Source organism: Gekko japonicus, unplaced genomic scaffold, assembly GCF_001447785.1.
Source record: "Gekko japonicus isolate JY-2015 unplaced genomic scaffold, Gekko_japonicus_V1.1 scaffold944, whole genome shotgun sequence".
NCBI lineage: Eukaryota > Metazoa > Chordata > Lepidosauria > Squamata > Gekkonidae > Gekko > Gekko japonicus.
The window spans coordinates 644620-672309 of record NW_015165857.1 but is presented as its reverse complement, the minus strand read 5'-3'; the positions used below and the strand labels follow the sequence as shown (position 1 = coordinate 672309).

Here is a 27690-nt window from a genome sequence, read left to right as displayed (position 1 = left end):
AACAGCTTTTCTTCAGTTCTGGTGTTAGGTTACTGAGAAGACCCGGTCAGCAAAGGAGTCCACTCAGGGCGGTCCCAAGGGTCTTTATCATCCTCAGCCAGGTGCTAGCCAGGTGTCCCTCCACTATGGCCTGGGAGCACACAGAGCCACTGCAGCCAGAGCCAAGCACTCATGTCCAAGCCAGGTACACATGGGGAAGGAGATGGTGCTGGGCTGGAAGCTGGGTGGGTGGGAAACCTGGCGTTTGGAGCAGCAGCAGAGCTGGCAACTGCCCTTCCTTCCCTCCTTCCTTCCTTCCTTCCTTCCTTGCTTCCTTCCTTCCTTCCCCCCTCCCCAACAATATCAGGAAGAAGGTCAGAAAAAAACCTGCGAGAGAGTGTGTGTGTGTGAGGTGGAGTGAACTGTCCAGTTAGAAGCAGCCCTAGAAGGAATTTCACTTGCTGTTTCTTTCCCAGTATTATGAAATGTAAATCAGCTTCCTATACCTACGGGATCATCTCCTCCATTATGCCCCTGGTAGAGTGTTGTGCTCCTTAGGCAGCAACCTGCTGGTGGGCCCCGGCCCCAAAGACATCTGGTTGTCCTCAACTAGGGCCAGGACCTTTTCAGTCCTGGCCCCAACCTGGTGGGACTCTCTGCCAAGCACCACTAGGGCCCTGCAGGATCTGATGCAATTCCGCAGGGCCTGCAAGGCAGAGATGTTCCACCAGGCTTTTGACTGAGGACAGCGACGGTTCCACCTTGGCTGGCATCCTTCTCTGTTCTCTGTTATTTACGACTACCCCGCCCTCCCCCCGCCCCATCTGCAAAGCAGCCGGCAGTTGGAATTGGGATTGATTAATTATTCGCCATCTGATTGTTGAAATGTTTTATTCATGTTCTAACTGGTATTATCTTGTATTTGTTTTATGGCTTTTGTACATCGCCCAGAGCCTTGCTGTGGCAGGGATGGGGCGATTCATTAATTACAATCATCAATTAATCAATCAATCAGGTTTTCTTTCAAGTGACTCTGTTCTCTCCTTTCTGCTTCCTCATCTAGACTGATAAAAAGGCCATGAGAAAGAATTACCTAAAGTCTCAGCGTTTCAAGGTTGGTCAATTTTTACTTGGTTTTGTATCTGTCTAAAATAAACATCTGTGTGTAGAAATTAAAAGTTGCATGATTTCGTTTAAGCCGTGCCCTCACTGATATTATCGTTTGCATTAAAGTCTTTCACTGATATTATTATTTGTATTTAAGCCTTGCACAGAAATTAAAAGTTGTGTTAAGGAGTGCTGTATAGGATTCTGCCCCTCAAGCCTGTCCAGGAATGAGAGGGGAATCCTATACCTTTTACAATACATTAAACAACGACCCAGAGAGGTAGGCTACCCTCTCTGGATTCAGAACAATAAGCCACCAGAATCTCTCAGTATTCTATAATCCCCTCCAGCTCAGAGCAGAGATTCAGATCTCTCAGCTGGCATCTAGGGCTTAACACATTAGCACCTCATTCCCAGAGATGTACACTTAATGCTCAATGGTAGCGTGTGGCCAGGTAGGCACAGGAAATAGACTTGGAATCCCAGTTACAACATCAAAGACAAGTTAGAAACAAGAATAAGTTTTTATTCAGCACAGAGCATTGCAAGTAACAATGAAAGATTGCCAAACAATAAGCCTAAGGCAGTTTGCCTTAAATACACAGTAAGAGATACATATTTACCAACTTCAGGAGTCCATCAGTCCAAATAATATCCAAGGTATATAGTCCAGTTAGGTACCAAGGGATTTTTAAGAGGAATCCTATCCTTGCCCTCCATGTGCTCTAAGGCACAAAGCAATCCTTTTGTTCTCCAACAGACCACATGTCCAGGTGCAATAAAACAACAAGCAGGGAGCAGAGAGCAAGAACACAAGAGCAGAGAGAGAGAGAGAGCTCTCTTCCAAGGGATCAGACAATTAAACCCCAATCTAATCATGACCAGCCGTGGCCATCAGCTAATCAGGAGTAGACAGGGGATGTGCCCATTTCTTAGTTGTCATGGGTGCAAGTGGGGATAGGCTGGCAGTTTGGGAACTCCTTCTGCAGTCAGGTGACCCACTCTCCTGCCTTCCCCATCAGCTATGTGCCTTCTGGGTATCAGCAAGACATCCCAGGGGAAGGCAGGGGCTTTTAGAAATCAATATTTCTGTACAAGTGCCCTCATCGATATTATTATTTGTGGTTAAGTCTTGGAATGATGAAAAGGTTTTGCCTCTGTGGTAGGTAGTGAACTAAGAAGAGCCCAGCTGGATCTGGCCAAAAGCCCATCTAGTCTGGCATCCTTCTGTTTCCCACCCAGATGCCCCAAATGAAAGCCCACAAGTATGGCAGGAAAGTGATAGCCAGGGGTCATTTTGTAGAAAAAGAGGTGCAGGAGCTCATTAGCATAACTCATTTGCATATATCACACCCCCTGACATCGCCGGAAGTGTGTCAGAAGGCAACACCCACTGCTCAGGCTCCACTGGACTGTTTTAGATTCCTAGCTATTGGGGGGGGGACGTGCAGATTTGTCCTTGCAGAGGAGGGAGAGCTTGTACCTGAATAAAACTTGGTCTTAAAGGTGCCACTGGACTGTTTTGGACCAGGGGGCGGGCTCTGAAACTTACCTGGCTGCTTCTTACTCTGACTGAGGGCTGCTGGGAGCAGGGGGTGGGGCTTGTTGCATGTGCCCGCCCCCTGGGCTCTTTACTGCTGGAGCTCCGCTCCTGTGTGCTCCTGCAGGAAATGACCCCTGGTGATAGCTTTCCTTCACAGTTATTCCCAGCACCTGATATTCAGTGGTATGCTTCCTCTGCAAGTGAAGGTGCTCTTTAGATATCATGGCCAACACCCACTGATAGATTCCCCCCATGAATGAATCTAATCCCATTTAAAAGCCATCTAACTCAAGGGCCTAACTACCTAGAGTTATCTGTAGTATTGTGCTATTCCCCATGATTTAATAAGCCAAGGATGAAACGAGGGAAGTTCTGTGCTACACCAATATTTCGCTATTAAAATTTTAGCTGTGGTTAGTAAAGTCCAAACAGCTTGTGACATTGCCTCCCCACTAGTATAGTTAATGGGCCAAACAAATATTTAGTAGATTGGCTGGCATCTCAGAATCAATTATTATGGCATATATCACCCTCTTTGAACATTTCTGAATAATTGCACATACCCTCTTAACTGGAAGCATCTCCAGGACAGCAATATTATAACAAATGTTATTGAGTCGATAACTGGTCGGGCACCATCCTTTAACAAGTTACAAAACCCAGTATTTTCATTGGCCTTGTGGCAAAATGGGGACCCGCCCTCAGCCCTGGGAGACGGAGCAGCTGTTCTGTGGCTCACAAGCCCCTGTTTTTGCCTTCCCACTCTGCTTGGTGGGGCTATTTCCCTTCGTTACACGCTGCCACCACTCACTGAATTGACACCGCCTTCCTAGAGGGACAGTGAGACCCCTCTGGCTGATTCCCCCACCTTGGGAAGTTAGTACCACAATCTTTGGGTGCCCCCTGGAGCATTGGCAACCTCTCTGATTTGGGCCCGTTTGAGTTCCCTGGCCTCTCTTTGCCCCTGGTAACGTGCTGAGTGGGGAGGACTAGGTAATCAAGGCACACCAGGTCTTATTTAACTCAAAAGAGTTTATTCTAACTATGTACAAGTTAAGCGCAGAAAATAAACACAAGCACATTAACACAACCTGGGCAGAAAATAAATATGATTTAAAACGCCATTCCTCTGTCCCCTACACACACCCCTCTCTGTCTCTGGAGGTTGTGGAGAAACCCCAGCCCTCCATTAGACTGGTCACTGGTACTGTTGCCCTCCTGGCTGTCCACCACGGTTTATAATGGTCTGGATGCCCTGGAGTTTGAGGCAACAGGAGCCCCCACCTGTCTACTCCCTTGAAGCTGCCGTCCACGCTGAGCCAAAGGCTGAAGACCAAGCTGAAGACTTCTCTCCTCAGGGGCCAAAGCCTTTATCCCCCTAGCTCCACCCCTGGGGCATGTCCATATTTTCCTGCCCTTTTTCCCTAGCACTTCTGGGAAATGTAGGCAGGCAAATTAAGAAGTCCCATCAACCTGGTGAAGGTTATCCCCGCAGGCCCCCATCCAGAACTACAGGCCACTTACCCTTATGGGGAACCATTTTAAACACCAGGTACAGACGGCCTTCATCTTACACACCCAGGTAAATGCCATTTCGTTAGCCTTTTCTGCATTCTCGTTTTACTCCTGGTTAAGTTCCTGTTTCTTCCAGTCCCCCCCCCTGTTTTGCATGTGTTTTTCTCCCTCTAGTGGTCAATTCGACATAAAACAGGTTTATTTCCAGTTTATTACCCTATAGATTTAAACTGCAGGAAAATAAACTGGAAATGAACATTTTAAATGTCAAATTGGACACTAGAGGGAGCTAAATACATGTGGAACAGGAAAAATCCCTCAAAAAGCCTTTCTTTCTTTCTTTCTTTCTTTCTTTCTTTCTTTCTTTCTTTCTTTCTTTCTTTCTTTCTTTCTTTCTTTCTTTCTTTCTTTCTTTCTTTCTTTCTCTTGTCAGACCTTGTTGGCTGGTACATACACCTGGCATTTTCCCCCTTGATGTGAATCATTTTTCATTGATGATGAACCTCCTTTGTCACATTGTTGTTTACTTGCCCAGTTGTTTACTTGCACCTCTTGGAGTTCTTCATAATTCTCTTTGTACTTCAAAATCCTTTAAAAAACTTGGTGGCTTCTGCAGATTTTGTTGTTTTGCTGTTCTTCAGTTTTGGATCATTTATGAACAAATTGCACATTGTCCCATACACAGCCTACTGCTTGCTTCCTGCCATTGTGAGATCTGTCTGTTGTGAGATCTCCTCTCTTGTGCTTCTTGGACCAGGAATCCTGGTGTTTAACTCATTACTAATTCACAAAAGGATCTGTCCTTTCATCCCCTGTGTGTTATGTTTATTCTGGGATCCTTGTGAAGGACAATGTCAATTTTTTTTGCAAAGGACAATGTCAAAAATGTCGCTTGTGAAGGACAATGTCAAAAATGTGTAGATCCACACTCCTTCAGACACATTGAAACAAATTTCCTCAATTATTACATATAGGTGGTTGTGGTGATTTCTTGCTTGCACACGAACTTATACCTTGAATAAAACTTTTTTTTAAACACAATTTTTATTTGGATAATACACATTTCAATTATGTCCATTTCAGTCTATATCCTTTTCATCCCCCCCCCCCCCATTTTTACAGGCTTCCCACAGCGCTCCCACCACCCGTTCACATCTTTAATCATTATATGTTTCAGTCATATTATCTTATAGGTAACTTATATTCCATTACTATTTTTTATATATATATCCATCACTGTTCCCTTTTATGTTATTCTAATAATTTACAAAGCAAATCAAGTTATTTTTAACATCCCAATATTTCTCTAAATAGCCTTTAAAGTCTTTCCAATCCGCAAAAAAATCTTCAGCCGCTTCATTTTTGAGCTTCCTTGTCATTTTGTCCATTTCTGCCATAAAAAGCGATTTTTCAATCCATTCTCCAACTTCTGGAATTCTGTCCTGTTTCCAGTTCTGAGCATATAATATTCTTGCAGCTGTTATCATATACCACATTAGTGTCCTTTTTGATGTATTAAGTTCTTCCATTTTTAGTCCTGACAGCAATATTTCTGGTTCTTTTTTAAATTTACATTTCATTATTTTCTCCATTTCTACATGTATAAGTGTCCAAAATTCTTTTGCTTTTTCACATGTCCACCACGTATGATAAAAAGAACCTTCCATCTTTTTACATTTCCAACATTTGTTTGACATATTACAATTTATATTTGCAATCTTTTTTGGTGTCATATACCATCTATACATCATTTTGTAGCAATTTTCTTTCAGATTATTACATGTTGATATTTTCATAGCATTTTTCCACAAAAATTCCCATGATGGCATAGATATTTCTTTATTCATATTAATTGCCCATTTTATCATATGTTCCTTAACTGTCACATCTTCAGTATACCATGTTAACAACACTTTGTATATTTTAGAAATTTGTTTTGTCCCCCCTTCAAACCATACATTTTCAATTTCATTATTTTCCCCCCTAAAACCATAGCTCTTTTTATCTTTTTTAAACACATCATAAATTTGTCTATATTGCCACCAACCATATCTAAATGCCAAGTCCTCCTCCATTTTCATTTCATATACATTTCCCACCTGTTTTAACATGTCTTTATACTGTACCCAATCTTCTCCTCTTGACGACGAAAAAGGCTTTATTACCTCTGCTGGCACAATCCAAAGAGGTCTTTTGTCCGAAAAGTACCTTTTATACTTAATCCATACATCGTAAAGTGTTCTTCTGATATAATGATGTTTAAAAAAGCCATCTGCTTTCACTTTCTCGTACCATAGATAGGCATGCCAACCAAATCTGCAATCATGCCCTTCTAATGCCAACAGTTTCTTATTTTCCAACATAATCCATTGTTTTAGCCAGACAAGGCATGCTGCATCATGGTACAGTCTAAAATTCGGTAATTGAAAACCACCTCTCTCTTTCGCGTCACATAAAATCTTCATCTTAATCCTTGGTTTTTTACCTGCCCAGACAAACTTTGAAATTTCTTTTTACCATAAATAAAATATTTTTACTCCTTTTACAATAGGAATCGTCTGAAACAAAAACATCATACGTGGTAATACATTCATTTTTTAACCACTGATATTCTTCCCGATAATGACAAGTTCAATGTATTCCACTTCCTGATGTCTGTTTGTATTTTTGCCATAACTTTTCATAATTGTTTTTGTACAAATCAATATTCTTCATTGTCAAGTCAATACCCAAATATTTAGTCTTTTTAACTATTTCACACTGAATCAGCTTTTGTAATTCTTCTTGCTTTTTTTCACTCATATTCTTACACATAATTTTCGATTTATTTTTATTAACATAGAGCCCCGCCAGGTCTCCAAACTCTTTTATTCTTTCCATCAGCACTGGCAAATTGTTTATCGGTTCTTCAACTACAAACATTACATCATCTGCAAATGCTCTATATTTATAAGAAAAACCTTTATTTGTCAAGCCCTTTATGTCTTTATCTTCTCTTATCTGTCGCAACAAAACTTCAAAAATCCATATAAATAATAATGGTGATAGTGGACAGCCTTGCCATGTCCCTTTCTGCACTTTAAAATAATCCGCTGTTTCATTATTTATTACTAACATTGTTCTTTGTTCTGTATATAAGGCTTCAATTACATTCTTAAATGCATCTCCTACCTCCGTTTTTTCCACCACACTAAACATAAAGTCCCAATTTAAGTTGTCAAAGGCTTTCTCTGCATCTAGAAAGAAGAAGCCTACTTGTTTTTCAGGATGTTTATCATAATATTCAATCGCGTCAATTACAACTCTGATATTGTCTCTGATTTGCCTGTTGGGGAGAAAACCGGCTTGTTCTTCTTCAATCGTTTCCTGCAGGTACATCTTGATTCTTTCCAAAATAATTCTGGTAAAGATTTTGTAGTCATTGTTTAGCAACGAAATCGGTCTATAATTTTTTACATCTGTTAAGTCCTGTGCCTCTTTTGGTATAAGTGAGATTGTTGCTTCTTTCCATGACTCTGGAATCTTCTTTTTTTTTCTTACTTCATTCGCCAGCAGTTCAAACATTGGAATTAGCTCTTCTTTAAATTTCTTATAATATTTTGCGGTAAATCCATCTGGTCCTGGAGCTTTCCCCAATTTTGTGTCTTGAATCGCTTTCGCTATCTCTTCCCTTGTAATAGGGTTGTTTAATGTTTTCTTCATATCCTCAGTCATTTTTGGTATTTTTTGTTTGTCAAGAAAGCTCTGTATTTTTTCCTTCTCAACTCGTTTTTTACTAAATAGTTTTGCATAATATTTTTAAAAAGCTCTCCGTATTCCATTACTGTCAACAATGTCTTTACCTTCATCTACTATCTTATTTATAATTTTGTTTTCTCTCCTTTTCTTCAACTGCCAGGCCAAATATTTTCCCGGCTTATTTGCTCCTTCAAAAGATTTTTGTAGCAATTTTTTCAAATTCCAGTAGATCTCTTGATTCAAAATCACATTAAGCTGCTCCTGCAGTAAATGAATTTCTTTTATTATTTTCTTTTTTCCCGGTCTTTTCTTCAGCTCTTTCTCCTTCTCCCCAATTTTTGCTATAAGTTTATTCTGCTGTTCCAATTTCATTTTCTTCTCTTTGCTATTCAGTGAAATCAATAGACCCCTCATTACTGCTTTATAAGCATCCCATACTGTCTGAATGTCAATATCCATAGTCCTATTTATTTCAAAGAATTGTATGGTTTCTTTTCTGATAATTTGAATTGTCTCTTGTATGTCTAATAGATCTTCATTTATTCTCCATCTCGGTTTCTTCCTTCCTTCTTTCAATATCCATAAAATCGAGTTGTGATCCGAGTTTATTTTTGGCATAATTTCCACCTTTTTGGTTTTTAACACCAATTCTTTGGTAGCCCAAATCATGTCAATTCTCGAAAAGGACTCATGTCTGTTTCAATAAAACGTAAAGTCTTTGGTTGTAGGATTCCATTTTTGTCACACGTCTTCCAATTTCTCCTGCTTGACAAGTTCAAAAAAAGATTTTGGTAGTTTCCCTATTCTTTCATCTGGCTTCTTTGTGCATCTGTCTATTTTGTTATTGACTGTGCCATTAAAGTCTCCCAACAGCACAATTTGTTCATGAGTTACTTGATCCAGTTCCTGCATCAAGTCCTCAAAAAACTTTTCTTTAGTCCCATTTGGTGTGTAAATGTTAACAATCAAAGTCTTTTTTTGTTGCATATCCATTTCAACTGCAATGTACCTTCCTTCTTTATCTTTAAATACTTCTTTCGGTTCATATTCTTTTTTAATATACATCACTGTCCCTTTCTTTTTTTTATCTGTCAGTGAATAAAATTCTTAGTCTTTTAGCTACCAAATATTTAGAATCTTGCTTTCTGATGTGGGTTTCCTGTAGACAAATTACATTACATTTTTGTTTCTCTAGCCAATGTTTTACAATTTCCCTTTTGTTAGGTGAATTCAGACCATTTACATTCCAAGATATAAATTTGTACTCCATTTTGTGTCTTCTTATTTATTTCCAAAGTCACTATCATGGTCATGTAAGAATCTCAGCATATCCGATGTTGTCTTTATCATCTGCCTCTTGCCTTGAAATTCAAAACTCAAACCTTGTGGTATTTCCCATCTAAATCTTATATTTTTTCTGTTTCAGCTCGTCTGTGAACCTCTTGAAATTTCTTCTATCTTGCATTATCGCCCTAGGAAGCTCTTTCATTATTATTATCTTCTTCCCATCCATCTCCAAAGGATCCACAAATTGCTTCCTAAATATAATTTCTTTCATCCTTTTGGTCAATAATTGGACAATTACATCTCTTGGCAGATTCTTTTGTTGCACAATTCTTGAATTCACTCTGTAGATCAAATCAAAATGATAATCAATTTCCTCAGCCCGTTCTTTGAGATAATCCACAATGGCAATAATAACTCTGTCTCTAATATCTTCATCCAGTTGTTCTGAAATCCCTCTGAATCGAAGGTAATTCTGCGTAGCTCTATATTCACCCATTGTTTCTGTTCTTTTATTTTCCTTTGTCACTGATTCCATTTTGGTACTCATTTCTTGAATTTTTTGATCTATCTCTGCACATTTTTGTGATACTGCTTGAAATTCTTTTTTAATTTCTCCTACATCTTTTTTTAATCTCTGCCACTTCTGACATCATCATTTCTTTAACTGTAACCACATTACCTTGAATAACTTCCATCTGTTTCCCCAAATCTTGGATAGCATCTAGCATTCTCTTCTCCATTGCATCCATCGCTGCCTGCATTTCTTTGTCCTTAGCTTTCGCCATCCTTGGTGTGGAAAATGACGCCGCTCTTTGTCTCTGCCTTAGATCCACTTTCAGTCGCTTACATTTATAAAATCCAATAGACTCCTTATTACAGTAGTTCAGTGGTGTATTCTGTTCCTTATTCCTCAATATGCTCTTTAGTTTAAATTTTTTTATTGCCAATGTTCAGTCTCTACCAAGTGTCAATGCAGAAATAGGCTTTTTTTGCCCACTTCCGGTCCGCCGTTTTTAAGTGTGTTTTTTCTTCTGTTGAGTTATATCCTTCAATAGATCTTTTAATGCCCAGCCAAATCGCTACTTTAAATTTCTTCTGCACCCTTGCTTTAGTCCAGAAAACACATTTTAAAATTTGGTCCTCCTAAAAATGTCGGGCGCTTAGACTCTATGATATTTAGTTATAGAGAAGTCCCCTTTAGCCGTAGTTCCTGTCCGCTTCTCAAATGGGGCCCAATTCTACTTCCGGTAAGGTCTTTCCGGTCCGTCTTCTTTTTCAGTCCCCCGCTGTTCTTCTGTTTTTCTTCCGGTCTCCAGCCGACTCTCCACACTTTTCGGCACCTCTCTGTATGCTTTAAATGCATCACTTCCGCCTTCCGACCTTCCGATCTTGCAATTCTACAAGCAAGTCTTTGTTTCTTATCACCACTTGACCGCAGGAATGTTAAACAAACGTCTTTTTTCTCGATTTTTGCCTCAAATTGATTACTTTAAGCCATGCAAGTTTACTCCATCGATCACACAGCTTTCAGTCTCTTATCCGGTTATTTCCTCATGCTTTTATCAGTCATCTCCGGTAAGAAAATTAAATTCCGTTACCTTCTTTGTTTAAACTGGTCTTTGCGCTGTTTCTTTTACTTCCAATCCTTTCCCTCTTGCTGATGAGATCGGGAATGGCAATTTTATGCTGTAATTACAGCCCGGTAAGCTCCTCTAGTGCTGATTGCAACGCCCGCTTCGTGGAAGGAGATCAAAGAGAGATCCGAGCCTCCTCTGAGCCTCAGATCGCTCCGACCTCAACTCCCCATTGGGTCTCGATGCTTGCAAGTCTCCCCCCTACCTGGGGGAAGTCGCGTTGGGCCGATAAACCTGCCCAAACTGCTCTCAGGAGCCCCCGTCACCCTGAGCACTTTCAGGGTGCGTCAAATCACCATTTTTCCCCCAACCGGAAGCCCTACCTTGAATAAAACTTTGTTGGTCTTAAAGCTGCCACTGTTTCCATGAATATAGTAAACTTCATCCATGTCACCTCAAGTTTATCTGAATTATTATATTACCTGTTCTCTTTTGATCAGTTGCATATTATTTATTTATTGTTAGTTGTTCTTTTCTAAAATATATTGCTTTTGTGTTAAATTGTGCTCTTTGCTTTTAAGCCATTCTGGAATTGGCAGCTGGTCAGGTTGTTTCCAGTGTGAAGCCACTTTGAGCAAATTTGCTGTGAAATCCGCAGAGAACCAGAGTGGATGTAGCTCCTTCTAGAGTTCCAAGCTCCACCCCAAGCCGAACAGGACTGTCCTGGGTTTTCCTCTGGGAAGGTCTCTCAAAACATCCCTGCCACTCTCTGTGGAGTTAGTTTGCCTCCCCAGACCAATGACTGCCTGAAAAGAGACCCCCCCACACACCCCACTTAAAGGCATGAGCTATTTGTGAAGTCCCTGCCCTGGCTTCAGATCATGCAGCTACCTCAGAAAGGGAATTTCCAAGGGTAGCCTTGTTCGTCTACAGTAGAACAGTCAGGTCTGAGTCCAGTATCACCTTAGAGAACAACAAGAGTTTTGGGGTGTAAAGCTGTTTAGAGTCAGAAAGGGAGAACTTTGCATCAGTTTAGGGACGAGTCTACATAAGGTGCTGCAAGGAGCAACCTTTCTAAAATATGTAACAAATGGTAAACAAAGTGCTATCAAACAGGGCAAAAAATGTTACTTTGCAACCTGGATACAAAATAAGGTTGCCATTCCCCCGAGGGGGGCAGGGTTTCCCCTGATTTTGGGGGGGCCAATTTGCCGCCAGCCAGCTGGCTGGTGTGGTGAGTCCCGCCCCCAAAGAGCCCTGTCCTGCCCAATGTGCCCAGTGTGATGATGCCACCCAGAGGTGATGTCATCACACCAGGCACATCGCAGGGGATGCTCTAGCATTTGAGCAAAAACTTTATGGTGACCATAGAGTTTTTTGCCGAAATGCTAGAACATCCCACTGAAGACTCCCGTACCAAGACTGTACCCCCCCCCCAGCAGCCAGGGTAAGACCTGGTAACCCTAATACAAAAAGCCAAAATCTGCCTTCTTTCTGCATAGTCAGGTGGAATTAGCATTATTGTTGGTCTCTAAGGAGTTGTGTTTAATTGCTGTTTGTGATGTTGAGCAGAGGTCATAGTTTGGGCCTGCTGCTCTCCCTGTTGACTAACCCACTCCCTTCGTAGCAACCGAGGGGACCCGACATGGACACCTGAGAGGCTGTAACACAATGAGCAGAATCACAAACCAGAATAATTGTCAACTGCAAGAATGTTGTGATGGCAAACTTACATGGACAATTTGCAACTGATATGTTCACGGGCGTGGGGTGTGTGTCTGTTGTACCTTTACAGATGGACCTCATCTGCCTTCTGCCACTGGATTTCCTCTACTTCAAAGTTGGTGTGAACTCCCTCTTGCGTCTGCCTCGCTGCTTAAAGGTGAGTCATGATGAGCTGCATGGAATCACATCCCAGAGGCATTTCCATGGCGCTTTGAGATTGGCTATCAAAAAGGTTTAGCAAAGAAAAAAAGAAAGCAACTGCGAGCTGCAAAAAATATACGAAAGGAAACTTCAATAAAGTGAAATGCATACATAGTCTGAAATGAATCTAATCCCTCATAGGAAAATACAGAAACCAACAAGATCCATAATAGGAAAATACAGAGTCCAAAGATATGCAAGATAAATATCCAACACTTTTCCTAGGTAATTTCCAGTGTTTCAGACTTCTGGTCCTTCCTCAGAAACAAAGAACATTGGGAGTCTCATTCCATTTCCTTATAGGATAATGCTATTCTGTTTCTTCAGCATTGGGCAAGGTCTCCTAAATTCATGTTCTGGTTACATAGAAGCAGCCTTTAGAGGTGCTTTAGAGGTCCCTTAACTTCATGCCTAGTCCCACCGCTGTACTTTCCCCTCCCCAGGAGTCTCAGACCAACTAGGACGTCAGATGAACCAGAGTAGTCCTTGACTGCAGGCACTGGCTCCCACTAACTCCTAAATTTGATGTAGCCCTCCCAATTTAATCGAGTAGCCTATGAATGCCATACAGATACATATATACATATATACATACATACATATATATATATATATATATATATCCCAATCAGATTAGCCAGTAGTTTAAATTTAAATGACAGCTAATACAAAATCTGTGGCAAATTTACTTTAAGCGACCAGATGACCTCTTGTTAATTAATTTGTAAATTTAAATACCAAATTAATTAAATAATCCATTCATCAGTTACAGGGCATTTAATATAATCAATTTATTCATCAAATCAATCCACAATTAGAGCCACAATGAGAGCCAGTTTGGTGTAGTGGTTAAGTGCGCGGACTCTAATCTGGGAGACCCGGGTTTGATTCTCCACTCCTCCACTTGCACCTGGCAGGATGACCAGTTCTGGCACAGCTGTTCTTGAAAAAGGGCAGTTTCTGTCAAGAGCTCTCTCAGCCCTGCCTACCTCACAGGGTGTCTGTTGTAAAGAGGGGAAGGGAAAGGAGTTTGTAAGCTGCTCTGAGACTCCTTTGGGTAGTGAAGGGCGGGGGTATAAATCCAATCTCTTCTTCTCTTCTTCTTCTATAATTAATTGGGGAAATAACAAACAGATAACAAAGTACGCAGGCAATTTTTTAATTTCTATACCCTAACCCAATTAATTAAGTCTAAACCTAATAGTTCCCCATGGTTAGCGGCCAGCATCTGCTGTCAACTATCGGTCCGTGGGTAGCAGTCCGGTTTTGAGTAGCTAGGGCTTGGCACGTCCAATGATCTTCCTTGGGCCAGGTGGTCCCGTAAATAAATATGAGATTTTGTCCTTTGAGCCCACTCTCCAATATCATACCAGTGTCTATCACCTCTTCAGAGCTCTCCTGGCTGGCGACTCCAGATCCTGTGGAGTTTATCAGATGCTCAAGTCCAAAATTCTTCATTTCTGCTGCCGCAGTCCCCGTTGGTAAGCCTGAAGGGTGGGGCGCTGCCCAGGTCATGCTACCAGTAGTTGTTCAATGAATTTGGGCTCAACCGAGGAGATTCCAGAAAAGGCAGAGACCTTCTCTGGGCTCCCCAGCCCCAGCCCAATCGTCTGGAGCACTCCTGCTCGCACCGGCAGCAGTCACAGCAGCAGCTGCTGCAACAACGATTGAAAGCAAACCTTACTAAAATGGCGGCTGCCCAGGTAGTACAGTGATCAGGGGTCATTTAGTAGAAAAAGAGGTGCAGGAGCTAATTAGCATAACTCATTAGCATAACTTATTTGCATATGCCACACCCCCTGACATCACTAGAAGTGTGTCAGAAGGCAACACCCACCGCTCAGGCGCCACTGGACTGTTTTGGATTGCTAGCTATTGTGGGGGGGAACGGGCAGATCTGCCTTCGCAGAGGAAGGAGGGCTTGTACCTGAATAAAACTTGGTCTTAAATGTGCCATTGGACTGTTTTGGACTGGGAGGGCCGGGTGGTGGCTCTGCAGCTTACCTGGCTGCTTCTTGCTCTGACTGAGAGCTGCTGGGAGCAGGGGGTGGGGCTTGTTGCATGTGCCCGCCCCCTGGGCTCTTTACTGCCGGAGCTCCGTTCCTGTGCACTCCTGCAGGAAATGACCCCTGACAGTGATACTGTCAGCTATGATGCCATGATGGTTGGGGAGTTTGGTCTGTGTCTGGTTAATTGCTATTGCTTTCCTTTCAGGTTAATTGCTACTGCATTCCTTTCTGCATTTTCTCTGCTGTGCGCCAAAACGCTTATCTTTACAGATGTGCAGGAGGGTGTTGTAGTGTCTGGGATTTCCCTAGGTACTGTGGGAGAGCGTTGGTTCTCAGCTTCAGCTACCTAATGGTCTCTAAGCCTTATCCCGCGCAGGGGAGGGAGCCTAATTGGCCAGTGCTGTGGGGTGTGTGTGTGCATACGAATACCCTATATCCTATTATGCCCATGGGGCCGCCGCCATTCTTAACAGTGCTTATGTTACTGCATCTATAGCTCTGCAATAAAAGTATTACCGTTCCTGAATGCGTGTACTTCGTTGTTGGCTGTGGGTTCTGACAGATACTACTAGACAATGAGGGCTTCTCTTCTGTTCTGATCCTGTCTTCTGTTTTTTCTCGCAGTATATGGCTTTCTTTGAGTTCAACAACCGGCTTGAAGCTATTCTGAGCAAGGCTTATGTTTACAGGTGAGCCCTGCTGCTTTGACTGTGGCTAACCCTCATTTTGGTCACAGCATTTATGGGATGGGGCAGCAAGTCATATTTGTCTCCTGCATCCTAGGGGCCCTAGTCCCTCCAGCGGGGCAAAACTTTTTTTGCCCACAGACAGCCCCCCAATCTTAAACAACTCCTTACCCACAATAATATAACATCTAATTTGAATATGGACACTTGTACCAGATCTTGCAATAAACTCAACTTTGCTGCCACATACACCCAGACAACACAATCACTGGACCCAACAACATCAACTACACCATCTCAGGTTCATTCATTTGCTCATCTTCTAACATTGTATATGCCATTAAATGCTCTTCAATTCTTTACATAGGACAAACAGATCAAACCCTATACCAAAGGATAAATGGACACAAATCTGACATCAAGAATCACAAAATTGAGAAACCTGTACGAGAACATTTCAGCCTCCCAGGACATTCAGTGGGGGACCTCAAAGTAGCTGCTTTATCGCAAAGAAATTTCAGAAACAGACTAGAATGGGAGATTGCTAAATTACAAGTTATTACAACACTCAGGACAATGGAACCCCCAGGGCTTAACAGAGATATTGGGTTCTTATCTCACTACACATGCTAAATCACTCAGTTCTCACATGTGTTTGTTAACTCTTTATTAACTGTATGCTAATTTGCTGCTATTCACAGGTTTTACCAACTGCTTTAATCCAATCTTAGCTATTCTTTTTAAATTTAAAATTTTTATTTTCAAAATTCAAAACATACAAAAGAAGCATCAATACAGCCAACAGGAAACCCTATACAACTATAACAAAATTAGTCCGGCAGCAGTTACAACAGTAGTAGAACCAACTAGTTTGAAAAATATAATATACATTAGGGCGCACAAATTGCACCGATACAATAGACATTAGCTAACATCTAGTTGTTGCATTATCAGTTACTTAATTAAAATTGTAACCAATTATTCAAAATGATGGTGTCATTCCCCATATAGTTCAAAACTGGAAACCACTTCTCAATTAACTTGGATTGGTCATGTTGTCACTCTGCTTTTGTGATCTTTTCCGATATTTTCTCCATAATATATTGCTCCCAGATTTTACTATACCAGACCTAGACAGTAGAGGCAGTTTTTTCTTTTCACTTAGCTGCTATGGCCATTTTAGGAGCTACTAGGAGAGTCACAATCAAATCTTTCCTTATCTGAGGTATTGTGGGATCCGTCCAGTAATTCAGAATTTTAGCTACACTTATCTCTCAGTTGCTTACGCACAGGGCTCTAGTCGGGGGGGAGCTCTCAGGTACGGAGCTCCGGAAGAGAACCTCTAGGGGGCGGGGCGGTCACGTGGTGAAGCCCCGCCCCCTTCTTTACCCCGCCCTCTGCTTCGATCCTCATTCCGTTTGGGAATGAGGATGAAGCAGGAGGGTAAGTAGCCGGGCCTTCTGACACACTTCCGGTGATGTCAGGGGGTGTGGCCTTCTGTCACTTCCGGTGATGTCAGGGGGCGTGGCATATGCAAATAAGTTATGCTAATGAGTTATGCTAATGAGCTCCGGCAGCTCTTTTTCTACAACAAGACCCCTGCTTACGCATCTTGACTCCAATTAGCCCTTCCTGGTAACTAACCCTCCTACCTATATCTAATGGCTGGTGGTTTGCTTCAGTGTATCTGAAGAAGTGTGCATGTACAGGAAAACTTATACCCAGAATAAAACTTTGCTGGTCTTAAAGGTGCCACTGGACTCAAACTTTGTTCTGCTGCTTCAGACCAACACAGCTACTCACCCGAATCGATTCCCTTTTGGGGTTCAACTTGGATGAGTTTCCTGAGTTCACTTATCAATGGGGATTTTATTGGCTTGGTTACCATTTACTTTGGGGTTAGGGTTTTAGCTGTGAACTGCTTCGAGCAGGTTCTGGAGAGGTTTTTAAATAACCAAGAGGAACTGTGAGAGGGAGCGAAAGTCAAGTGCATGCTTGTCCCAGATGTTAATGGGCATATTTTTAAATACTCGTCCTACCAAGTGGCAGCATTTGCACTCCCACATCCATTAGAAATAGTTGGCCTCTGTTTCCGCTGGTCACAAGTAGGAGTACCCACATTAACAGCATCATTTTAGAATAATTTTGCTGTGCTTTGCGTAATAGCCTTTCTTTGCCTTCTTTGCAGAGTAATCCGAATCACAGCCTATTTGCTCTTCAGCTTGCATGTAAACTCTTGCCTGTACTACTGGGCGTCATCCATCAATGGACTGGGATCGACCGCATGGGCCTATGATGGGGAAGGAAACAGGTACTCTGCACAACCTCTGCTTTCTACGTTGGGTGCTGGGGGTGTCAGAGCTGGGACAGATAAATCCTTGGTTGCGTCATTCATACGTAGGCCTGTTTGTGTCCTTAAAGTTACCTCCGCTGTTACTACTGGGCTGTCAAGACCTTAATAACAATTGGAGGGCTGCCGGACCCCCACACTCTCTTTGAGATCATCTTTCAGCTCCTCAATTACTTCACAGGGGTCTTTGCCTTCTCGGTCATGATTGGTCAGGTAAGATGACAAACGACGCCTTCCCTCTGCTGCTCCCAACAATGCAGCTGCTGGTTTTCCTTCCTGTGTTAAACCGTGCATTTTCTCACAGCGGACTGATTTTATTTATTTATTTATTTATTTATTTTGGGATTTATATCCCGCCCTACCCAGCAGCTCAGGGTGGCTAACAAGTGGCAATGCCGAATTTAAAATTTTAAACAGTAAAACAATATTACATACATAATAAAATCGGTGCTCTAATAAACTACATAAAATAAAACCATTTTAACAGTTTTCCATGCTTAAAGACATCTATACGATGGAAATTTTCCCTAACTGCAGTTGTAAAGAACATTCTCTGGCCAAACAACGGGAATGACTGCCATGTTTGGGGTGGCCCATAAAGGAAAGTCCTGATGAACTGCAAAGGCTCAGATTGCTACGGTTTCCAGCATTGCCTAAGCAAATGCCGGAGAGTTGCATGGTGGTGCCTGGATAGGGTGGAGTTTCGGGAGAATATGATGTCATTTCTGGATGATGCTCCAGGAATTCTCCCTAGCCTTTGTGATAAAGACCATAGAAGTTAGAGGAAACTCCTAGAGCAGCATTATGGAGTCTGTTTTGCTCCCACACTCCTCAGTTTCTCGAGGTCAGGAGATTGGGACTGGGGGCAGGGAATTCCCTGCCAGGCTTGGGCAATGGGGAAGCCTAGGCCAGTCTCTAGGGGTAGCTAGTGGGGCCAAAATGCCATTAGTTTGTTACAGGGTTTTGGCTTTGACCTCGCTGCAAGCTTGGCAGGATACTTTTGCTTGGGTCAACCTGATACCATGAACCAGCCCTGATTCCAGGCTTTGTAAAAAACAAAATAAAATATAATAGAAACTGGTAGCAGCATTAACATGTCAGCTGTGCTCTGAAAATCAGTTGTCACGAGCTCTTTTTTCTTAGTAACTGGGGCACCCCTCAGCTCCCTGCTCAAAGGTCATGTCTAGCACGGCTCCATTTCAGTAGAACAATGGATTGCCAATATCTCTGAAATGGTCATCTTCACGGTCAAGTTTTTGGGAAAGCCAGTAAGGGCAGGTTTATTTGGGGGAATTTTCTTTGAATTGGGGAAGGCAGCTGTTCGAATGTCATTTCAGTTATGGCGGAACTGGATATAAACTGCTGTGAGCTTCTAGGAAAAGTCAAGATCGTTTTTAAGTAAATGTATGTCTGTTTGTGCATATTCTGTGTTTATTTTTTAATTGTAAACTGTCAATTGGGGATAGGCTTGCCAAGCTCCCGCTGGGGGCGGGTAAATTCCCACCCGGGAGGCCCGTTACCCACCGGTGGTGGATCGGGCCTCAGGGAGAACTCCACCCCTTGCTGGAGGGCGTCCCCAGCGTGATGATGTCACCCGGAGGTGACATCATCACGCTGGCCACGTTGTGGGGGGGACACTCTGTGAATCGAGGGAAAACTCTATGGTTTTCCCTCGAGTCACGGTGCCCCGCCCCAACGTGAGCGATGCGATGACGTCACTTCCAGTGACATCGTTGTGGCAGGAGCGTGCAAAGCGCGCACGCAGGGAGACTCCCAACGGAGCCTGGAATCCCCCCACTTAGAAGGTAAGTCGACTTGGCAACCCTAATTGGGGAGGGAAACATGGTGCCATGCTCTCATCCCCACCACAGGAATGGCCATCTTGCAGACAAGCTTCAGTTTCCCTTCTTTCCAACAGCACATATAACACTCCCCCCTATTACAGGGTTAAAAACTCTCTCTGTCAGGTGGACACTTCTTCCAGTGTTTGTTTCAATACTGAATATTGTTGGCAGAGCTCAGAAATAATCCAAATCACGGTCTGGAGTTTGCTTTCACTGAGTTTACTGCTACAGGATTTTGCAGAAAGTTACTAATTCACTACAGGCCAGTAATGCAACAGAGAGGCCTACGGAGCACAAGCACTGACACATACTACTACACAGGGGTCATTTTGTAGAAAAAGAGGTGCAGGAGCTCATTAGCGTAACATATTAGCATAACTTATTTGCATATGCCACACCCCCTGACCTCACCGGAAGTGTGTCAGAAGGCAACACCCACCACTCAGGCTCCACTGGACTCTTTTGGATTGCTAGCTATTGGGGGGGGGGGACATGCAGATCTATCCTCACAGAGGAGGGAGAGCTTGTACCTGAATAAAACTTGGTCTTAAAGGTGCCACTGGACTGTTTTGGATTGCTAGCTATGGGAGGGGGATGCGCAGATCTGCCCTCACAGAGGAGGGAGAACTTGTACCTGAAGGCGGGCCGGGGGGGGGGCTCTGCAAGCTTACCTGGCTGCTTCTTGCTCCTCATGGCCCAACTGAGGGCTGCTGGGAGCAGGGGGTGGGGCTTGTTGCATGTGCCCACCCCCTGGGCTCCTTACTGCCAGAGCTCCGCTCCTGTGCGCTCCCCCAAGAAATGACCCCTGCTACTACATAGCAGAGAGAGAAAGAACAAGAAGAGGTAGCCTCAACTACGACAGAAAACATTCAGTAAACCTTAAACACTAGCAAATGCTCCACAGCTCCCCCTAGGGTACAAGTGGACTAAACTACTCTATGGTCAAATCTGTATTTGCATTTTTAAATTAGTTTTGTGCTTCTGTGACGCCGTCTTTCTCTATGCTTGTTTGAACATTGTTTGGAGAAGATTCATTTAAAGCAGTGTGGAGGCACAATTACAATGAAGCCACCACAAGAGGGCGATAAACATATGCAGACATGCAAAAGTATACTCAGTTGAAGTGTGGAAACGAAAGCAAATGTAGACAGTTTTTTTGAAGACTGAGTCAGAAGGCTGGGACACCAGTGGGAAAGACAAATGCAGATTCGACCTATCAGTCATGCGGTCACACACACTAAATAATCCACTTTCAATCCACTTTCAATGCACTTTCAAAGTGGATTTTGCCAGTCCACACAGTAAAAATCCAGTTGGAAAGTGGATTGAAAGTGGATTGAAAGTGGATTATTAAGTGTGTTAGCTGGCTGTCGCTTCTCCAACAGGAATGACAGTGGTGGTGGGTGGCTGAGAGTGGGCTGAACATAGGCTGTCAGTCAGGAGAGAAATTGCTGATGTCAAAATACTCATTGACCAGGTGAGGGGAAGAAGAGGATAATATCTTTTGCCGCAGTGCATGCGGTACGTGGTGTTTCATAGCATATTTATCTATCTAAACACAAGAAGCTGTGTTATGGTGAGTCTGATCATTGGTCAGTTGGTGTCAGGATCTGTTCTGACCAGCAGCAGCTCTCTGGGGTCTCTGCTCGAGGTGTTCCACACCACCTCCGACTTCTCCTGCTAACTGGACACGCCAGGGATTGAACCTGGAACCTTCAGCATGCCAAGCAGATGCTCTGCTGCTGAACTGCCCCAGCAATTTTAATTCCCATTAGCTAGCTCACGAGAGTAGGTCCTGCTAAATAAAAGGATCCCTTGGGTTTGTTCTTTTTCGTCTCGATCACAGATGCGAGATGTCGTGGGTGCTGCTACCGCTGGACAAACATACTATCGGAGCTGTATGGATAACACAGTGAAGTACATGACTTTCTACAAAATCCCCCGCTCTGTCCAGAATAGGGTCAAAACGTGGTATGAATTCACTTGGCACTCTCAAGGCATGCTGGGTAAGACAGACCTTCCTGTTTTGAATATCTTCCACTGGTAAGAAAGAGGTACTTTTCTCCCTCTCTCACAATACAAGAACTCGTGGGCACTCCATGAAATTGCTGAGCGGTCGGGTTAGAACGGATAAAAGGAAGTACTTCTTCACACAAAGAGTGATTAACACTTGGAATTCACTGCCACAGGAAGTGGGGGTGGCTACAAGCATGGACGGCTTCAAAAGGGAATTAGATAAGCATATGGAGCAGAGGTCCGTCAGTGGCTATTAGCCACAAGGTATAGATAGGGTCTCTGGGGCAAGTGATGCTCTGTCATCTTGGTGCTTGGGGGGGGGTCAACAGTGGGAGGGCTTCTAATGTCCTGCCCCCACTGGTGGACCTCCTGATGGCACCTGGTATTTCTGGCCACTGTGTGACACAGAGTGTTGGACTGGATGGGCCTTTGGCCTGATCCAACATTGGCATGTTCTTATGGTGCACTTTGGATTTTGGAATAGTGTTTGGCTATGTGCTTTGCAGAACTGCGACCTTGCACGATTGCCTCTCTAAATGTGTCTATGCACCAGCTGTGCTCTTCAGACGAAAACCTGCTGGCTGTGCCATCTCTGAGCGTGGCCTACTTTGTGGTTGCCCACTTTCGTGACCTTCTGTGCTAGATCTTGTATTGTGGAATGAACTTCCTGTGGAGAACCATCGCAGCCTATTGCTGTTGTTCTTTGGGCGGGCCTTGAAATGTTTCTCTTTCGGAGGGCATTTTTGTGATGATTTATCTATATTTGAATTTTGTAATCGTGGGCTGGGAGTTCTGTTTCTGAACTGATGGATTTTATATGGTGCATGTTTATCTGTGTGTTCTTTGATCTCTTAGGAAAGGAGGGATGTTCATTTAGAAAATTTATATGCCTCCTGTATAGAGAGAACCTGCTGTAGGCAGCTCATAAAAGAAAACACGACAAAAGTCATAAGAACACCATAAAAATAATTCAAATTAACAAAATCATTAAAAACCCTAGCCCTATGTTTTAAAATAAGAATTATTTATTTATTATCAAATTTATACCCCACCCTCCCTGCAAGGGGGCTCAGGGTGGCTTCCATAAAAGCATAAATACATTAAAATTACACAATATTTAACCATACAATAAAAACATTATAAATACAAAGTGCTGGCGGCTAGAGTAAATTTCCACTGCCCAGATGATCCATGATGTTGTTTCTGCTCATAATCAGATGTTAAAACCACAGACCAAGCTCTGCAGTAATGGCCTGCAATAGGGGCCTGCAGTAATGGCCTGCAGTAGCGGCGGCCCCTAATTAAATGCCTGGTGGAAGAGCTCCATCTTACAGGCCCTGCGGAACTGCAAAAGGTCCAGCAGGGCCCTGATCTCCACCAGGTAGGGGCCGCCACTGAAAAGGCTCAGGCCCTGGTGATAGCTAGCTTGGCCTCCCTCGGGCCAGGGAGGGTCAGCCGATTTTGAGACCCAGACCGTAGTGCTCTCTGGGGTATATACGGGGAAAGGCGGTCCCTCAGGTATGTCAGACCCTGGCCATATAGGGCTTTAAAGGTAAGAACTAGCACCTTGAAGCGGATTCGGTACGCTATTGGCAGCCAGTGCAGTGTCATCAGCACAGGCTGGATGTGCTCCCGTCTAGGGAGACCCATCAACAGCCTGGCTGTGGCATTCTGCACCAGCTGCAGCTTCCGGATCCGCAACAAGGGCAGCCCCATGTAGAGAGCATTACAGTAGTCTAGTCTCGAGGTAACCATCGCATGGATCACTGTTGCCAGGTCAGTGCAGTCAAGGAAGGGAACCAACTGCCTAATCAGCCTAAGATGGTAAAAGGCCGACTTGGCAGTGGCCACTACCTGGGCCTCCATGGGCCCACCGCCGAGCCGCCCCGACTCAGGCACAGGACCTCTGTTTTCGCTGGATTCAGCTTCAGCCGACTCAGTCTAAACCAACCAGCCACAGCCTGTAAAGCCCCGTCCAGGTCTTCCAGTCTGGAGCCTGACTGGCCGCCCAACATCAGATAGAACTGGGTGTCATCAGCATACTGATGGCACCCCAGCCCATACCTCCGGGCAATCTGGGCAAGGGGGCGCATATAGATGTTAAATAACATCGGGGACAGCACAGCCCCTTGGGGCACACCGCAGTCAAGCGGGTGTCTCCTGGACTGCTGTTGCCCTAATGCCACCCTTTGTCCCCGACCTTGGAGAAAAGAAGCAAGCCATTGTAAGGCAAGTCCCTGAATCCCCACGTCGGTGAGGCTGTAGACTAGTAACTGGTGGTCGACCGTGTCAAACGCGGCTGACAGATCTAACAACAACAGTACCGCCGACCTGCCTTGATCCAGATGCCTCCGGAGGTCGTCAGTCAGAGCGACCAAAGCCGTCTCCGTCCCGTGTCCCGGGCGAAAGCCACACTGGAAGGGGTCAAGCACGGAAGCGTCATCCAGAAAGCCCTGCAGCTGTGTCACCACCGCCCTCTCAATTAATTTGCCCAAATAGGGCAAATTAGAGACCGGCCAATAGTTGGCCAATTCAGCTGGGTCTAGAGAAGGTTTTTTCAGGAGAGGGCGGACCATCGCTTCCTTGAGTGCCCCAGGGAACTGCCCCTCTAAGAGGGACTTGTTGATAATCTCTCTCAGGGCTCCTCGAAACCTCTCTTGGCCAGATTTAATAAGCCATGAAGGGCACGGGTCAAGGCTGCAAGTGGTTGGGCGCACAGCTGCGAGCAGTCTGTCGGCTTCCTCCAGACTGAGAGGGCTGAAAACGATCCAAGGTCGAAACCGAAGACATGCAATGGGCCTCAAGCTCTCTCACTGGTTCAAATGTGGCGGGAAGGTCGCGGCGAAGCACCAAGACTTTATCCACAAAATAGCTCACAAATGCCTCACAGCCAATATCCAATTTCCTATCATTTGGTCTGCCCTGTGGCAGAGCTGTAGTTGACTGAATCGTCCTAAATAATTGGGCTGGGCGAGAGCTAGCAGACACAATCTCTGCCGCGTAGAAATCGTTCTTTGCGGCTTTGACTGCCATCTCATAGGCTTTCATAACCGTCCTATAAGATGCTCTTGTTCCTTCGTCTCAAGCTTGGCGCCACCGTCTCTCTAGCCGTCTGAGCTCCCGCTTCATAAGCCGCAACTCCTGGGTATACCAGGGAGCCAGCCTAGTGCGGGGGCGTAGAGGGCGCCCTGGAGTGATCTCGTCAATAGCTGCGGACAGCCGGCTTGCCAGTCCTCCACAAGGTCATCTACCGAGCCACCAGGGGGTATCGGTTCCCGCAGAGCCATCTGGAGTCGCACTGGGTCCATCTGGCTCCGCGGGCGAGCCAAAATACGCTCGCCACCTAAACAGGGTTGGGGTGAGACATTCAGGCGGGCCCTCAGGGCATGGTGGTCCGACCATGGAACTGTCGAAGCAGTAACCCGGTCCACTGTTACCCCCACCGCAAAGATCAAATCCAGCATGTACCCAGCATGGTGAGTGGGGGTCATTACTTATTGGGAGAGTCCCAGTGCCGCCATGGACGACACCAGGTCTGCTGACTGAGTAGAGGTCGCGTCATCAGCATGGACATTGAAGTCGCCCAGGATGATCAGTCGCAAGTGTTCCAATGCCCAGCCTGCTATGGCCTCTATCAGGGATGGCAACCTATTGGCTGGCGCGTTAGGCGGTCGGTACACCCCGGCCTCCCAAACCATGCCAGCACACTCGATGCCCGTGATCCTCGGAGGCGGAAGCGCCCTAAAGGAGTAAGCCTCCCAGATGAATAGTGCCACTCCCCCCCACCCCCTAGTCCGTGATTGGTGAAGGACCGAGAATCCAGGCGGGGCAAGTTGGGAGAGAGCTACTGTCTCTCCCTCCCACACCCAGGTCTCGGTCACACACGCCAGGTCTGCATTCTTGCAGAAAGTCCCTAAGGACCATGGTCTTATTATTTATAGACCTGGCGTTGCACAACACCAATGTTGGAGGGGAGTTATACTTCCTAACCCCACTGCCAACATCCCTTGGGATGGGACGCAGGCTGGAAGGGGGCCGAGCTTTCCTGTTTCTCCGCCCCCTTCCAATACTACTCTGCGTGCTCCCACCGCTATACTTCCCCCTCCCCAGGAGCACCGGAATTCCCTGGCCCAACATCATTGCCCTCGGCAGTCTCCGCAAGTGTAATGTATTCAATAGCTGCCATTGAATGCATAACTGTATGTGAACAACATAATTGACTTGCCATGTTAAGCTTCGTCCTGGGCTAGGATCCAAATCCATCCAATTGCATTGCTAGTCCAGGAAGAACCAACCAATCACTTGTCAGCAAGCTCCCTGAGCGGGAACATCCGTGATTGGTCCTTACGCATACAACCTTATTGGTTGGTAATTGTACAGTAGGCGTGGCTACATTAGCTGGGAGAGTTTAAAAGCAGGACAGCTGCAATGTAAAAGCTGTTCTGGCTATCAGATGTTGATCTGTGTTGGAGTTGTGTTCGAGTTGTGGAATAAAGCTGAATCTTTGCTGAATCACTCTCTGACTACTTTGTTAAGCGAGCGACTTAACAGCAAGCTTCAGACTGCCGGCTGAGCAGGCAGCAGAGTGCTCAATGTATTGCTCAGTTAATAGAAACAATAAATGCAACATATGATACTGCTATTACTAAAGTTCCCCTAACCTATCCTACCACAAAAAATCCGAATTGATTGCCAATAGTAAATAAATAAATAAATAAAGGTCAATCAAATACCCACCCACCCTCTTTTTAATATATATATATATATTAATTCCTAACTCACTAAATTAATTTAAACAGTTAGCAATCACAATATATATTACAATTTGGAGGGCGTTCAGAAGTCCTGGAAGAGCATCAAGTGCCTTGCGGGGGTGTGTGTGTCCCAGGCTGCCTTTGTGATACTTCTAGCCCTCTGAATGGCTAGAACAGATGTGGAGGGTCCTCAGCCCTAGGTGGGACCCAGAGATCTCTCAGTATTACAGTTGATCTCCAGACTGCAGAAATCGTTTCCCCTGGAAAAAATGGCTGGTCTGGAAGGTGAACTCTATGGCATTATACCCTGATGACGTCTCTCCCCTTGCCAAACCCCTCCCTCCCCAGGCTCCACCCCCCTCCCACATGTTATGTTTAGCCTGGGAAAGAGAAGGCTTAGAGGGGACATGATTGCAGTCTTCAAGTATCTGAAGGGCTGTCATGTAGACGATGGCGTGGATCTCTTGCTCCGGATTGCAAGACTAGATCTAATGGGTGGAAATCACAAGGGAGTCGTTACCGGCTAAAGATCAGGAGAAACTTCCTAACTGTAAGAGTGGTTGAGCAGTGGAACAGACTGCTTCGGGAGGTGGTGGATGCTCCTTCGCTGGACATTTTCAAGCGGAGGCTGGACGACTATCTTTTGGGTATGTTGTAGGGCTCTCTTTCGGCTATGCTCCTGCAGAGTGCAGGGGGTTGGACTAGATGACCTGCAGGGTCCCTTCCAACTCTAACATCCTATGATTCTATGATCTCCAGGTATTTCTCGGCCCAGAGCTGGCAACCCTAGATGGTGACTTGCTGCACTGTAGGAGGCATGAAAGACAATCTCATTTCACAGGAGCACCTGTTTCTGCAGATTTGGCTACATTCTTAGTTTGTGCATTCTTTCTGTCTTGTTGATGGACTGTTATGTGTCCTTGCAGCTCGCTTGTCATTAGCCTCCTTGACTCTTAAGGAGAGAAGTGGAATGCCAATATATTAAATGAATAAAACATCCCTTGCTGCCAAGGCATACTCTGGACGGGTTCATTTTTACACACGACCCATGAGGTGCTGTGTAGCCCCTCCACTGTTGTGTGAATGTTATTAATGCAGGAGGGCAAGCAGAAGGAAGCCATTTTTTAAAAAAACAAACAAACAACTCAGTGGTTTGTTCTAACCAGCATGAATTTTACACTTGCTTTAAGCATCATGTGTGGAAATGCTCTGAGAGCTATAAATTTGCCTGTGTGTGAGTGTTTTTTTTAAAATAAAGATGTGGATCTCAGACATCAGACAGCTTGCTTAGAGATATTTGCTTTTTAAGACAATCGCACCCCAGATTCTGCAATTTGCAAGGGTGTGACATATTCTTCCACA

General features: G+C 44.4%; 1 protein-coding gene across 1 annotated transcript in view; it reads left to right on the top strand.

Annotated features, from left to right (window-relative positions):
* Positions 1-27690, top strand: part of CNGB1 (cyclic nucleotide gated channel beta 1) — a 56946-nt gene that overhangs the window by 19971 nt on the left and 9285 nt on the right. Inside the window, exons 6-11 of the mRNA XM_015411181.1 lie at positions 1043-1093; positions 12539-12625; positions 15303-15367; positions 17553-17675; positions 17786-17927; positions 21405-21564. Coding sequence (XP_015266667.1) covers positions 1043-1093; positions 12539-12625; positions 15303-15367; positions 17553-17675; positions 17786-17927; positions 21405-21564 — 628 coding nt within the window. The remainder of the gene's footprint in view (positions 1-1042; positions 1094-12538; positions 12626-15302; positions 15368-17552; positions 17676-17785; positions 17928-21404; positions 21565-27690) is intronic.